Here is a 14,238-nt window from a genome sequence, read left to right as displayed (position 1 = left end):
ACAGAGAAGTGATTGCACATTATCATTTATGAACTTGAATAATTAATTCATTTAAGAGACCTGAACAGAATGGAGGTTTAACAGATAAAGAATACACATTTAAGCAACTGGGACATAACAACTGGTCTCAACTGGAGTCTGGCTGTACTGGAGTCTGGCTGTACTGGAGTCTGGCTGTACTGGAGTCTGGTTGTACTGGAGTCTGGTTGTACTGGAGTCTGGTTGTACTGGAGTCTGGCTGTACTGGAGTCTGGCTGTACTGGAGTCTGGCTGTACTGGAGTCTGGTTGTACTGGAGTCTGGTTGTACTGGAGTCTGGTTGTACTGGAGTCTGGCTGTACTGGAGTCTGGCTGTACTGGAGTCTGGCTGTACTGGAGTCTGGCTGTACTGGAGTCTGGCTGTACTGGAGTCTGGCTGTACTGGAGTCTAGTTGTACTGGAGTCTGGTTGTACTGGAGTCTGGCTGTACTGGAGTCTGGTTGTACTGGAGTCTGGCTGTACTGGAGTCTGGTTGTACTGGAGTCTGGTTGTACTGGAGTCTGGTTGTACTGGAGTCTGGTTGTACTGGAGTCTGGCTGTACTGGAGTCTAGTTGTACTGGAGTCTAGTTGTACTGGAGTCTGGTTGTACTGGAGTCTGGCTGTACTGGAGTCTGGTTGTACTGGAGTCTGGTTGTACTGGAGTCTGGTTGTACTGGAGTCTGGCTGTACTGGAGTCTGGCTGTACTGGAGTCTGGCTGTACTGGAGTCTGGCTGTACTGGAGTCTGGCTGTACTGGAGTCTAGTTGTACTGGAGTCTAGTTGTACTGGAGTCTGGTTGTACTGGAGTCTGGCTGTACTGGAGTCTGGTTGTACTGGAGTCTGGCTGTACTGGAGTCTGGCTGTACTGGAGTCTGGCTGTACTGGAGTCTGGCTGTACTGGAGTCTGGTTGTACTGGAGTCTGGTTGTACTGGAGTCTGGTTGTACTGGAGTCTGGCTGTACTGGAGTCTGGCTGTACTGGAGTCTGGCTGTACTGGAGTCTAGTTGTACTGGAGTCTAGTTGTACTGGAGTCTGGTTGTACTGGAGTCTGGCTGTACTGGAGTCTGGTTGTACTGGAGTCTGGTTGTACTGGAGTCTGGTTGTACTGGAGTCTGGCTGTACTGGAGTCTGGCTGTACTGGAGTCTGGCTGTACTGGAGTCTGGCTGTACTGGAGTCTAGTTGTACTGGAGTCTAGTTGTACTGGAGTCTGGTTGTACTGGAGTCTGGCTGTACTGGAGTCTGGTTGTACTGGAGTCTGGCTGTACTGGAGTCTGGCTGTACTGGAGTCTGGCTGTACTGGAGTCTGGCTGTACTGGAGTCTGGCTGTACTGGAGTCTGGCTGTACTGGAGTCTGGTTGTACTGGAGTCTGGCTGTACTGGAGTCTGGCTGTACTGGAGTCTGGTTGTACTGGAGTCTGGTTGTACTGGAGTCTGGTTGTACTGGAGTCTGGTTGTACTGGAGTCTGGTTGTACTGGAGTCTGGTTGTACTGGAGTCTGTGACCTTACCTGATGTTGTTTCCCTGCTTGTAGATCTTGCAGGCATCAGAGGGAAGAATCCTCGAGAGCAGAGGTACTATGCGGCATACAACACAATGTTATGAATATACATGGCAGATATAACATATCATTAAAATGAGGACTTCATTTTTTTAACTATGTAGCTGAAAAACTGTTAGAAAGTAGGATTGAGATGTGGAATCGAGACCTAGGAAGAACAGATATAGGTTTAAAATGGAAAGAGTGTTGGAATACTACAAATGACATGACAGTTAATGAAAATCTACGTTTAATCCAATATAAAATAATGTATAGAGTCTACCACACGCGAGATAAAATCCATAAGTATTATAGTAATGTATCAGATAACTGTTTAAAGTGTGGAAAAAAAGACTCACTAATACACGCATTCTGGGAGTGTCCCAGAGTACAGAAAACCTGGGTTGACATAGAACATTGGCTCTCAGGGGTACATAAGGAAAGATTCAAATTTGATCCTTCAATCTGTCTTTTCCAGGATGTAGCCACAGTAAGATACCCTAGGGGGTGGATAATTATGTACTCATCAATTATATTTAAAAAACTAATACTTGGAAGTTGGAAATCAAGTAAACCTCCAACACTACAACAATGGAAAAACGAAATTCTTTATTATACTAATATAGAGAAGAATTTAGCCATAGACAATAATAAGAAAGATCAGTTTGAAAAGATATGGGGAGAGATAGTGAAGGCCTTAGCTAAGACGTAAAGATAGTGCAAGAAACATAGTACTAAGAGATTAATTTGATTATGCATTAGAATTATTAGTTAGATAAAGTATAGGGGGTAAACTGGGATAGACTTTAGACGGTTTTAAAAAAAAAAGTGGTGCTTTGGGATGTTAGGATGTGTTGTGATGTTTGTCAAGGTGTGATGTGTTGTGATGTTTGTCAAGTTGTGATGTGTTATGATGTATATCAAGCTGTGAGGTGTGGTGATATATGTCAAGTTGTGATGTGTTGTGATGTATGTCAAGTTGTGATGTGTTGTGATGTATGTCAAGTCGTGATGTGTTGTGATGTATGTCAAGCTGTGATGTGTGTGATGTATGTCACGTTGTGATGTGTAGTGATGTATGTCAAGTTGTGATGTGTTGTGAGGTATGCCAAGCTGTGATGCGTTGTGATGTATGTCAATTTGAGATGTGTTGTGATGTTTGTCAAGTTGTGATGTATTGTGATGTTTGTCAAGTAATGTGTGTATAATGTTTTGTGTAAAAAGAAAATGGAAAAATAAAATCTTACAAAAAAAAAAAAGAGGACTTCAGTCAAAAGTCTCACTTTTCCAGGACGTAAATATAAGTTTATCATTAGGATATCTAACCCTAACTACATTTTGGGTCTTCAATGGACTGATGAGAAATACACATATATACTTACTTAATTACTTATTTTTTAAACTTTTATATACTTATTTTGTTGTAAAGTAGTCATTTAGTGGTATCAAACAACGTGGCCATGGATAGGCTTCAAATGTTTTAAACAAAGTCCTGAAGAGTTCAACTGAGCCACAAACCCACAAGGCCATCTGCATCTCACCACAATAAGAATGGGAGCAGAGCAGACTATAATTAGTTGTAGTTAGAGAATAAAAACTTGGCACAGTGTCCTCAACTAAAAATAAAACAAGTCTTTATGGTCATTAAAGAGGCCTCTCCTGAAGTGGAAGTGGGCTTAGGCTACTTAAAACCTACTCACTTTTGTATTATTTAAACTTAACGTTTGCTACGAGACTTAAAACCTCACCCCAACTCTGAAAGTCCCAATGAAGCTCCAAGTAGAAGTCGCCTAGCTGTGAAGAAAACACCCCACATACATTAGCTGGTGAACTGCATTACCTCTTTGATATTCATCAACCATTCATGCAAACAATGTTACCGTATTTTCCGGATTATAAATCACACTTTTTTTCAGTTTTACATTACCGTCTACAGCCGCGAGAGGGCGCTCAGGGCTTGTGACAACTATATGCTGCTCCTGTACCACTGAAGAAATTAGCTGAAACATTACATTTACATTTTTTTGATTTTTGGCATTTAGCAGACGCCTTATTCCAAAGCGACTTACAATCAATACATTTGAATACTAAGCATGTGAATCATCAGTCCACCATTCGTTGCAGGAAGAGTACCGTATTTTCCGGACTATAAGTCGCACCCGAATATAAGTCGCAGCAGTCCAAAAATGGGTCATGAAGAGGAAAAAACCACATATAAGTCGCACTGGACTATAAGTCGCATTTATTTACCGTAGAAATGTATTTCTCAAAAACATTCAGTTATTCAATTACACAATAGCACACAGAACAACAGGCTCAGGCTGAATGCCGCTGAATACCGGTGTCCGGTATGTGATGAATAAAAAAATAAAAAATAAAAATAAATACAAATATTAACACATTAATAAAGAACATACCTGGGAGGCTGAATAGGCTAAATTGGTTGTAAAGTCGCTATGGAATAAGGCCTATGCTAAATGCCCAAAAATGTAATGTGTCCGGTATGTTAACGTACCGTAACACAACAGTTATTCAACCACCGTACATATTATAGCACACAGAACAACAGGCTCAATAGGTGTCCGGTATGTTAACGTAACACAACAGTTATTCAACCACCGTACATATTATAGCACACAGAACAACAGGCTCAATAGGTGTCCGGTATGTTAACGTAACACATTAATGAATAGATGAACACATTAATAAAGAACATAGGCCTACCTGGGAGGCTGAATAGGCGAAAACGGACATAACAAGCCAGCGAGTCCAACAAGCAAGTTCTCACGATCTCATTCCACATCACTGAATCCATTGAATTCGTCATCCTCTGTGTCGCTTCTGAACAACTCTGCCAACTCCGCCTGCAAAGTCATTGATATTCATCTCCTTGGCCACTGCCAGGGCGTGGAGACGTAACTGCACTGTTGACAAGCCTCTCCCGGCAGCACGTTGTTCAAGCACCCATCTGTGGACTCGTTCCTCCATCTCTGGCCATCTAGCTTTCAGCCCGCGATTCGCTTTCTTCGTTTTCTTCATGGCAGTGAGAGTAACCTCTGCTTTTCGCCAGTCCCTCACAAGTTTCTCACTCACTCCAAACTTTCTTTCTGTTGCTCGATTACCGTTTTCGGCTGCATATTTTACAAGTTGCAGTTTGTAATCTGCAGAATAGGATTTTCTTTTTGACTGCATTTTGTTTGTGTCATCAGCTGTCTTTTTCAGTGGTAGGCCTACTCGTTGTCACACGCCTAGAGCGCCCTCTCGTGGTTGTAGACGGTAATGTTTACTCCTTGGTTCATGTCAGTCAGAGATTACCGTATGTCAGTTCATGTCAGTCAGAGATTATGAATTATTGATATATAAGTCGCACCTGACTATAAGTCGCAGGACCAGCCAAAGTATGAAAAAAACCGCGACTTATAGTCCGGAAAATACGGTAATCTAGCTCAGGCCCGGGGCCATTGATAGAAGGAAAAACCTTCTCCCTATCAGCTTCTTCTAAAACCTAGTTGTTGTTGTTTTTTTTTGTTGTTTTTTACACTGGAGAAACAGAAACAGTACAAGGGGGGCAATAGAAGTTCTTAGGGACACAGTAGAGGGGAAAGCGGGTGTCTTTAGGAGATGTAGTGGTGAGGGACAGAAGATGTCTCAGGAGGAGCAGTTAAGATGTACGGTAGCTTGGTGAACTTGCTTACTGGTAACTTGCTTGTTGGACTCGCTGGCTTCTTATGTTAATTTAGCCTATTCAGCCTCCCAGGTATGTTCTTTATGCTATTGTGTAGCTGAATAACTGTTAATGTGTTACGTTAACATACCGGACACCTATTCAGCCTGTTGTTCTGTGTGCTATTGTGTAGTTTAATAACTTGCTTTTCCAGATTAAATGTCTGTTCTTGGTCTTGGATTTTGTGAAATACATTTCTAAATAAATGTGACTTATAGTCCAGTGCAAGTTTTTTTCCTCTTGATGCATTTTTGACTGATGCGACTTATACTGCGGAGCGACTTATAGTCCGGAAAATACGGTATACACTACCATGAAGCACATTTTACAAGGGAAAGAGTGCATTTAGTAAAAAGTAAGAGTATGTAAACAAATGTTAGTGTGGAGTGGAGCTCAGTCAGTGTCCTGTTGGCAGTGAGAGTCCTTACCTCCATCAGTGCTCTGACCAGCTTTGGCCTCTTGTCCTCCACGCTCTCTCTGGACTGCTGCTTCAGCTTCCTCAGTAGAGCCGTGACTGAAAAGAAGGGAGAGAGACACAATGTTACAGCTAGGGGTGTAACGGATCGCCCTCCACGGTACGGCACGCATATACCGCGGATCAATTGCAAAATGTAAACATTAGTTAATATCTCTTGTAAATCACAATGTAGAGTTGCCATGAAAAGATAGACGCGACAGTTGCGTGCTTTGTTTTACTCTAAAGCGCAAAGATAGGTTGAAAATGAAAAAAATTATAATAATCTGTTGTTTACTCACTACACATGAAGCTGGGAATCCACAACAACAAGGCTGCGTTCGTAAATTCGCTCTGGAATCTGATCAGCATTCAAGGAACGCCTCTTGTCCAATCAAATTACTTGGTCCCTTTATGACATCGGACCCAGTGTGCGCTCCGGCGCTCTCGAAGCGAATTTACGAACGCGGCCCAAGTGCATCATAGCTCGACAACAGATCATTATTCTGATAATGTAGCCATTCTTTTATACCACGTTCAAAATAAGGGTTGTCTTTATTATTTAGTTAAAAGTGGCATAAAACATGTTTATTCGTCTGCTTTAAAGAGCCCAGTGACTCACTGCTGCAACCAGGCGCCTCCCTCTCTCATATTGCACTATTACATAATTTAAGTTGAATGTGTATTTCAGTATAATATGCAATGTTTGAGTGTAGAATATTATATATTTTACCAGTTTTGACATCTTGAATGTTGTTGGGTTTTTTCACATAATAAAAGTGGTGTTTTTACAGAATTCAAGGAAAAAGCAGTTTCTATTAAATAAAAAAAATATAAAATAATAATAATAATAATAATTGTGGCTGTAAAAAAAGATCTGATCCGTGACTCAAAAACCGTGATCCGATCCGATCCGTAACTTAGGTGATCCGTTACACCCCTAGTTACAGCCACGACTAATCTCTCCTGCCAAACTCCAAACCTTACCAGGAAAACCTTTCCAGGTGTATACATTAGATACGCTGCATTATAGAGGGTTAAGACTAGGCACTGACATTGCATGGGAAAGTGTCCAAACTTTTGACTGGTAATGTGTAACTATGTGTAATGTATATACACACACATACACACTGGACAAAAACATAAACGCAACACTTTTGTTTTTGCTCCAAATTTTCATGAGTTGAAGTCAAAGATCTAAGACTTTTTCTATGTATACAAAAGGCCTACTTCTCCTTTGCCAAGATAATCCATCCACCTGACAGGTGTGGCATATCCAGATGCCGATTAGGCTAGTCACAATAAAATGATTATTATTTAATTTCTTTAAAGACACATTCATTAGGCACCGAACTATGGATTTCATAAAAAAAAAAATGGGGGGCTGTCAGTAAACCAGTCAGTATCTGGCGTGACCAGCATTTGTATGCCAACACCAGCTGACCGTTCAAACTGTAGTATACTGCATCTCAGATCCCAGAATGCCGGTGTGGCCGGCAGTGGGGATTTTAAATCCTCCAGTTTTTTTTAACCTCCATGGGCTAAAAGCTGTAATTTTGGCTCAACAAGTGTTAACATGTCATTTTATTTAATATTTTGGGGGCCAATATCTTTAGCTAGCTAAAGTAACTAGCTTACTATATTGTTGTCTTAACAGTTGGTAAAAGAACAGGATTCAAATATATGAGCTTTAACATATAGTGCAGCTTGCAATCTAGTATACATACTATACATACTAGATTTCTCGCATACTCAAATTTCACATACACAGTGTGAATGCACTGCATACTCAAAATCTACCGTATTTTCCGGACTATAAGTCACACTTTTTTTCATAGTTTGGCTGGTCCTGCGACTTATAGTCAGGTGCGACTTATATCAAAATATATATATAATTTCATACTGACTGACATGAACCAAGGAGTAAACATTACCGTCTACAGCCGCGAGAGGGCGCTCTGGGCTTGTGACAACTATATGCTGCTCCTGTACCACTGAAGAAATGAATGAATGAATGAATGAATGAATGAATGGTCTTTATTGTCATTGCTATAGTACAGGTACCAAACAACGAAATTTAGGAGGGGTGGCTCCCCTGGGGCCTCATTCATAAAGAAGTACTTGAACGTCATCTTTGACTTTCACGTAAGCACAGTTTTCTAAACGGACGTAAGCATTATTTATAAAATGGGCTGAGATGGTTTAAAGTTGCGTACGTGCTTCCTTCTATAAATACCAACGCAGGTAAAAATGAACGCAGGTGAATGAGGTTTGTATTAACGCCCTGTGATAGAGGCTGAATTATAGCGGCTGAATTAAGACAAGTGCTATAATATAGGGTAGGCGTTCGTCTGGAAGTGGGAGAGGGCAGAGAAGGGTGGCTTCTCGGTAAGTTGCATTTGTAACGTTTGATCATGACAACTAACCAGGCACACAGGCACATGCTTATACTCTACTCAAGTTGTAAAAGAAAATCAGGGGAGGTGGTGGATTTGGACAATTTTAGCATCCCCTCGCCAGTGACTTCAGTGTCAGTAACTGTCATTGCATGTGTGCGTGCCCCCTCGCACCTTGAAATAGCAGTAATACCACGTTCAATGATAAAATGACATTAAGTATGGAAAGAGGGGGGCGATTTTGACTGTTTTTATTTCAGGGGGGATGCCATCCCCCCTCAACTCGAGTGCTGCTTATACTGTAATAATATAATGGTCTTATTCTTATCAGGTGGTCTTATTCTTATATGGCTGCTCACTCCTTGACACCGGAGAAAATCCAGTATAATTTAGAGCTTGGCCGGGCAAGGTCCGTTGTGGAACGCACTAGGCATGTTGAAGGGAGATAGACAGCTACGGAGGAATATAAAGGAAGACTGAAATACAATCAGAAACATCAGTTCCTTTTAAATCTTGAATTTAAACTTGAACTCATTTTCTCGGCTGATAACAACATCGTTAATTTTATTACGAGCCACTTGCATGAATTACACTAGGCAGTGCGGCTCACATGCCTGTAATAACTCCGCATAACCAGTAGGTAATGTGCGTAAGCAAGTTGAATACTCGACGTCGAGCTACGATCGTTTCCACGATCAAATTGACTCACGTTGAAATTGTATAAATCACTACGTTGACGTGGTTTTCTACGTACGACACGGGTAAGATCAACATTTGATCTAAGCTATGAATGAGGCCCCTGGTGTTAGGAAAGAGGCCCCTGGTGTTAGGAAAGAAAAAAAAACTTTTAAAAAAAACACAAGGGAAGGAGCTGGTTTACATAAATAAAGGCTATGTACACTATCCACTATACTATACTGTACAGATAGACGACTAGGGTTGTCATATTGCATAATAATAATACACTGAACAAAGAACAATAACTGTTAATGTGTTACGTTAACATACCGGACACCTATTCAGCCTGTTGTTCTGTGTGCTATTGTGTAGTTGAATAACTTGCCTTTCCAGATTAAATGTCTGTTCTTGGTCTTGGATTTTGTGAAATACATTTCTAAATAAATCCGACTTATAGTCCAGTGCGATTTATGTGTTTTTTTCCTCTTCATGAAGCATTTTTTGACTGGTGCGACTTATAGTCCGGAAAATATGGTACATTATATCTAGTATGAATGGTATGCTAGTGTGCCATTCTGAACACAGCCATAGAGTTGATCATGTTGGTGATTGTGGCCTGTGGAATGTTGGTCCACTCCTCTTCAATGGATGTGTGAAGTTGCTGGATATTGGCAGGAACTGGAACATGCTGTCGTATACGCCGATCCAGAGCATCCCAAACATGCATTTTTTATGCAAATGGTATTGTTAAATACCAAAATATATCTTGATTTTACAGTTTATATGTTATTTCCCAGAAATCGTCAAAACGGGTTTGACCTGCCTACTTATGGATCACTGTGCGTTGTTAAACTGCGATTGACGTTACGGTGCCGAAACAGCGTTTGTGACAATGTTTCTATAACGTGTTTCATAGTCATTCAGCCCTCTCGTTGTCATTTCGTTGTACTATTGCAACCTTAAAGCCTGCTATGACTGATGCTACGCGTCAAATTAGACCAAAATGCGCATTGCACTTGACAAGTTAAGTTTACAATTGTCGCTATTGCAGAACTATTCAACGGTGTCTTGTTTTGTTGTCATGTGCTTTAAAAGAAGATAAAGAAACATTTGATCACAAAAAAAGAAATATCCAACGGTAGTTTTTGCCTGCTGATGAGAAAGCCATACACCTACATGAAAACAACTATTATCTGCCGATAAATGATTTGCTCAATGTCGTGGTCCTTTCCCGACAGACCGATCTCGCACTGCAAGTTAGGCTCTCTACCTGGAACTGCGCAGTGTTACAGATCAGAATTACCGCCACAATGAAAATGTAGGCCTACCCACAAGTCAGATATTAATTTCGGATCCTGCAAGTTGTGGCAATACAAGGACAATATATTGTCAATGTATAAAGTACAACAACATTTGCTTCACTTGGAATCTGAGTTTCGGATACAATTTGATTTGCTCTGCGTCGTTTGGAGCTGTGAGAACGTGCATTTGAAGTAACTCCCGGAGCAAACAACCGACGCATGCTCCGCCTGAAAAGGGTGGTTTCGCTCCGATTAGAAACGACATGCATCACTTCGCTTTTGGTGAGAACGCTGCTCGAGGCTGTCCATAAGAAAACAACAGCGTGGGGCGCTTGGGTGGCGTAGCGGGTTAAGCGTCGACCATGTAACCGCAGGTCCCCGGTTCGAGTCCGGCCGGGGACATATCCTGCATGTCGTCCCTCCTCTCTCTCTCACCCATCCTTCCTGTCTAATTCTCCACTGTATCTATCAAGAAAAAAAAGGGGAAAAAAAGAAAACAACAGCGCATGCGTGTTGATCTGGATAAGAGCGTGACAAACAGGCAGATCTGCCTAGCAAGCCGAGTAATTTGCAGGTAGTGAAGATCTATTTCCCGCTCATGCTCGTATTGATCTTGATTTGCCATTATCTGGCACCAAAAACCAAACAGAAGCACCAGTAGGGCGAATGCCTTACGTTTCGTGGGTCCATCATTCGTGTCTCTGTTGAATTCCCTCTCAATTTGTCTGACCAATCAACTACCACGTCTGTCGCTTCGATGGCGTGCTTTGATTGCTTCGATGACGTATGTTACTTCGTTTACATAAAGGGCTGTGAGAATGCAAATCAGAGAAATAATTTATGCAACAATGTTGCAATCTCATCCACATGATTCCGATTTTCATGTGAGAACATGACCGTAGTCTGATGCCCTGCACTGTCATCATGAACGTACGTGTTATGGACATTTTTACTTCGGGCTTTTATTTTGGATTTGTGTTTAATGTTTTGAGTTATATTTATATTTCATGATTAATGTTTATTTTATGTTTTTGGTTATTTAGGTTATTAATAATGTTTTGTTTTTGGTTATATCATTATTATTGTTTTATTGGTAATTGATTGTCACGTGGTGAGGTGATAGCATAGGCCCAGGTAGACAATTAGTTGCACCTGGGACAATGTTAGGTTAGTTTAGGAAAAACATTATTTTGACCACGTTCACGCTATTCTAATCCCAGACCTTACCGTCAGCTTTGATACTTTTCTTTTCTTTGGATTCATTGGATTCCTTTTGATTATGGACAATAAACCTTTACATTTTTTCTACAACATACAAAGACAGTGTGGCGTGCGTTCTTATCCAACTGGACTATAACTGTTTTCATTGCATGGTGGAATTGATGGCTACAGTACATGTGTGTGTGTGTGTGTGTGTGTGTGTGTGTGTGTGTGTGTGTGTGTGTGTGTGTGTGTGTGTGTGCGCGCGCGCACGCCATGACTGCTCAGCACTTATACAGGCTTTTGAGTTGTAGCTTTGCACAATGTATTCACTTAGGGGAGTCTGAGCATGACGTGCGCCATCCAACACGCTTCTTGTTTCTATGCAGTTTCTGCACACACACTGAACTGGAGTCATAAATAGCTGTTTAATGAGTTATTTCGATGGACTGCTGAGTGTGTGCTGCAATGAATAACAATTGAATATATAGCATCTATATCCTTGTGGTATCTTGACCAGAGGGGTTGTGGTGTTCGAGTGTGAGGAAGTGCTGACAAATCGCTTACTGCAGAGGCAGCACAGCATTGCACAGTAGACACCTAAACTGAGCTGCTGTCGCAGTGTGTGTGTGTGTGTGTGTGTGTGTGTGTGTGTGTGTGTGTGTGTGTGCATGTGTGTGAGCAAGATGAAAGCACCTGTTATTACAAGGTTATTTGATCTTATGCAACTGAGGGAAATCAATAGCCTTCAGGAGTACTGTTACACACATTCCCACCCCCGCTCTCTCCCTCAAAGCTTTATGTGGCATAGGTTTCATCACACTACGTCCCCGATCACTGGGGTCTGGCTGCCTTTGCCTGTCATCGCTTGTCCCATCCCTTACTGAGATCTGACCTTCCCAGTTCCGACCCTCTGTCTCCCTGCTCAGAGCAGTCCCCACCGCGGGGACTGCATACCAACACAGATCTCGCTGCTGTTATAACGACGCAGCTACAACACAAGGAGCAGAAAATGGAAATCTCTCTTCAGAGCATCTTAAAAAAATAATAATAAAAAAACCTTTAAGGTGCCTGACAGATGGTTTTGATGCATTGTGAAGCAAAGTATGTCATTATTTTTTCAAAGATCAGTCAGAATAAAAAAAAAGCCTAATAAAAGAGGAAAATTGCAGAATAGCAAGCTCATGATGAATGAAATAGCAAGCTAATGAAGACCATGAGGAATAATGTCCATTACAAATCAACACCAATCCAGGCCCCTTCTAAAACCAGGACACATGATTGGCATTGGTATCACATCCCAATAATCAATAGCCTGTATATTGACAGTAGTAGTTGTAGTAGTGGTAGTTGGATTTGATGCATTAGGAGAAGCATTAAAGGAGCCACCATAGTGCAGTATTCAGTTTAAAGTTCCAAACAACATCTTCCCTAATAATAATAACATAACCCCCCAAAATGGACTTGTGTTTCTGTATGCGTGCATGGTTCGAAAAGGCAACCACCAGAAACAGACAGCTGAAAATGGGTGAGTCCACTCCCCTAGAACACCTGTGGCCCCTCCCCTAGAACACACCTGGCCCTTTCCCTAGAACACCCCTGCCCAGTAACATGTTTGTACACAAACCGAGTGTCAGGTAGGACACTTAATTTTAGAAAGCGCTTTTCGGGACTAAAACAGTGTTCGTCAATGAAATATTTCTTTCCAGCTATCTCATTCCCTCATCCCCAACGATTAAACATAGCGATTACAACCATTAGGATTTTTCAAAAGCTGAAACGTTACACGTTGCACCGTTAAATAAATGAAGTGGATAAGACAGCTTGAAGCTCAGGGCTCCCTCACAGCTTGAAGCTCAGGGCTCCCTCACAGCTTGTATAAGACAGCTTGAAGCTCAGGGCTCCCTCACAGCTTGTATAAGACAGCTTGAAGCTCAGGGCTCCCTCACAGCTTGAAGCTCAGGGCTCCCTCACAGCTTGATAAGACAGCTTGAAGCTCAGGGCTCCCTCACAGCTTGAAGCTCAGGGCTCCCTCACAGCTTGAAGCTCAGGGCTCCCTCACAGCTTGATAAGACAGCATGAAGCTCAGGGCTCCCTCACAGCTTGAAGCTCAGGGCTCCCTCACAGCTTGAAGCTCAGGGCTCCCTCACAGCTTGAAGCTCAGGGCTCCCTCACAGCTTGATAAGACAGCTTGAAGCTCAGGGCTCCCTCACAGCTTGATAAGACAGCTTGAAGCTCAGGGCTCCCTCACAGCTTGATAAGCCCCGAGCCAGGCTCCGTTCCAGCCCGTCTGGATCCAGAGGAAATCCCCTCCTCCTCTCCAGCATGCCTTCTCTCTCCAGCATGCCTTCTCTCTCCAGCATGCCTTCTCTCTCCAGCATGCCTTCTCTCTCCAGCATGCCTTCGGCTGGGCCGACCTTCCCGTCAGAGAGTAATCAGAGTCTGTTTACAATCTACAATTACTAATGGGATCGACCCTACACACTGTTACGGGATGGAAACAGGCCTAAAAAGGATGTGCCTACACAACCATCCGCAAAGGATCAATTCTACTGATGAAAATCGATAGCATAACAGGTCTGTCGCACAACCAATGTGTGCATATGTCATTTCTTCTCCTTTCATGGCAATCGACCTTAAAACAAATTATTTGTACAAATTCTACACATTCGTTAAGAAACCTCAATGGTGAGACACGTGCAGGGCCTGTACATCACTAACAACCAGGGCCATTTCATTTGTGAAAGAAAACAGGACAACTTACTCATCTGTCTGTCTCCATAGCTGATGGCCTCTGCTAGTGGACTCCATCCCTGCGTGTTCTTCACCTTAACTGGGGCGTTATGGGCAAGAAGCAGGAGGGCACACTCTGTAATGAGAAAAAAAACAAAAAAACATAAAGAAACATCATAATCATATAAACAATCAT

At 42.0% G+C, this 14,238-nt stretch overlaps 1 protein-coding gene across 1 annotated transcript in view; it reads right to left on the bottom strand.

Moving 5' to 3' along the window:
- Nucleotides 1–14,238, bottom strand: part of LOC308171879 (ankyrin repeat domain-containing protein 13C-like) — a 48,252-nt gene that overhangs the window by 32,029 nt on the left and 1,985 nt on the right. Inside the window, exons 3-6 of the mRNA XM_080546786.1 lie at nt 14,074–14,178; nt 5,709–5,794; nt 3,305–3,350; nt 1,527–1,593 (exon numbers count right to left, since the gene is read on the bottom strand). Of these exons, the coding sequence (XP_080402912.1) occupies nt 1,527–1,593; nt 3,305–3,350; nt 5,709–5,794; nt 14,074–14,178 (304 nt within the window). The remainder of the gene's footprint in view (nt 1–1,526; nt 1,594–3,304; nt 3,351–5,708; nt 5,795–14,073; nt 14,179–14,238) is intronic.

This window comes from Nansenia antarctica (assembly GCF_963989245.1).
Source record: "Nansenia antarctica genome assembly, chromosome: 16".
NCBI classification, from domain to species: Eukaryota; Metazoa; Chordata; class Actinopteri; order Argentiniformes; family Microstomatidae; genus Nansenia; species Nansenia antarctica.
The sequence above is the reverse complement of the archived record's forward strand: the minus strand, read 5'-3'. Positions and strand labels throughout refer to the sequence as shown.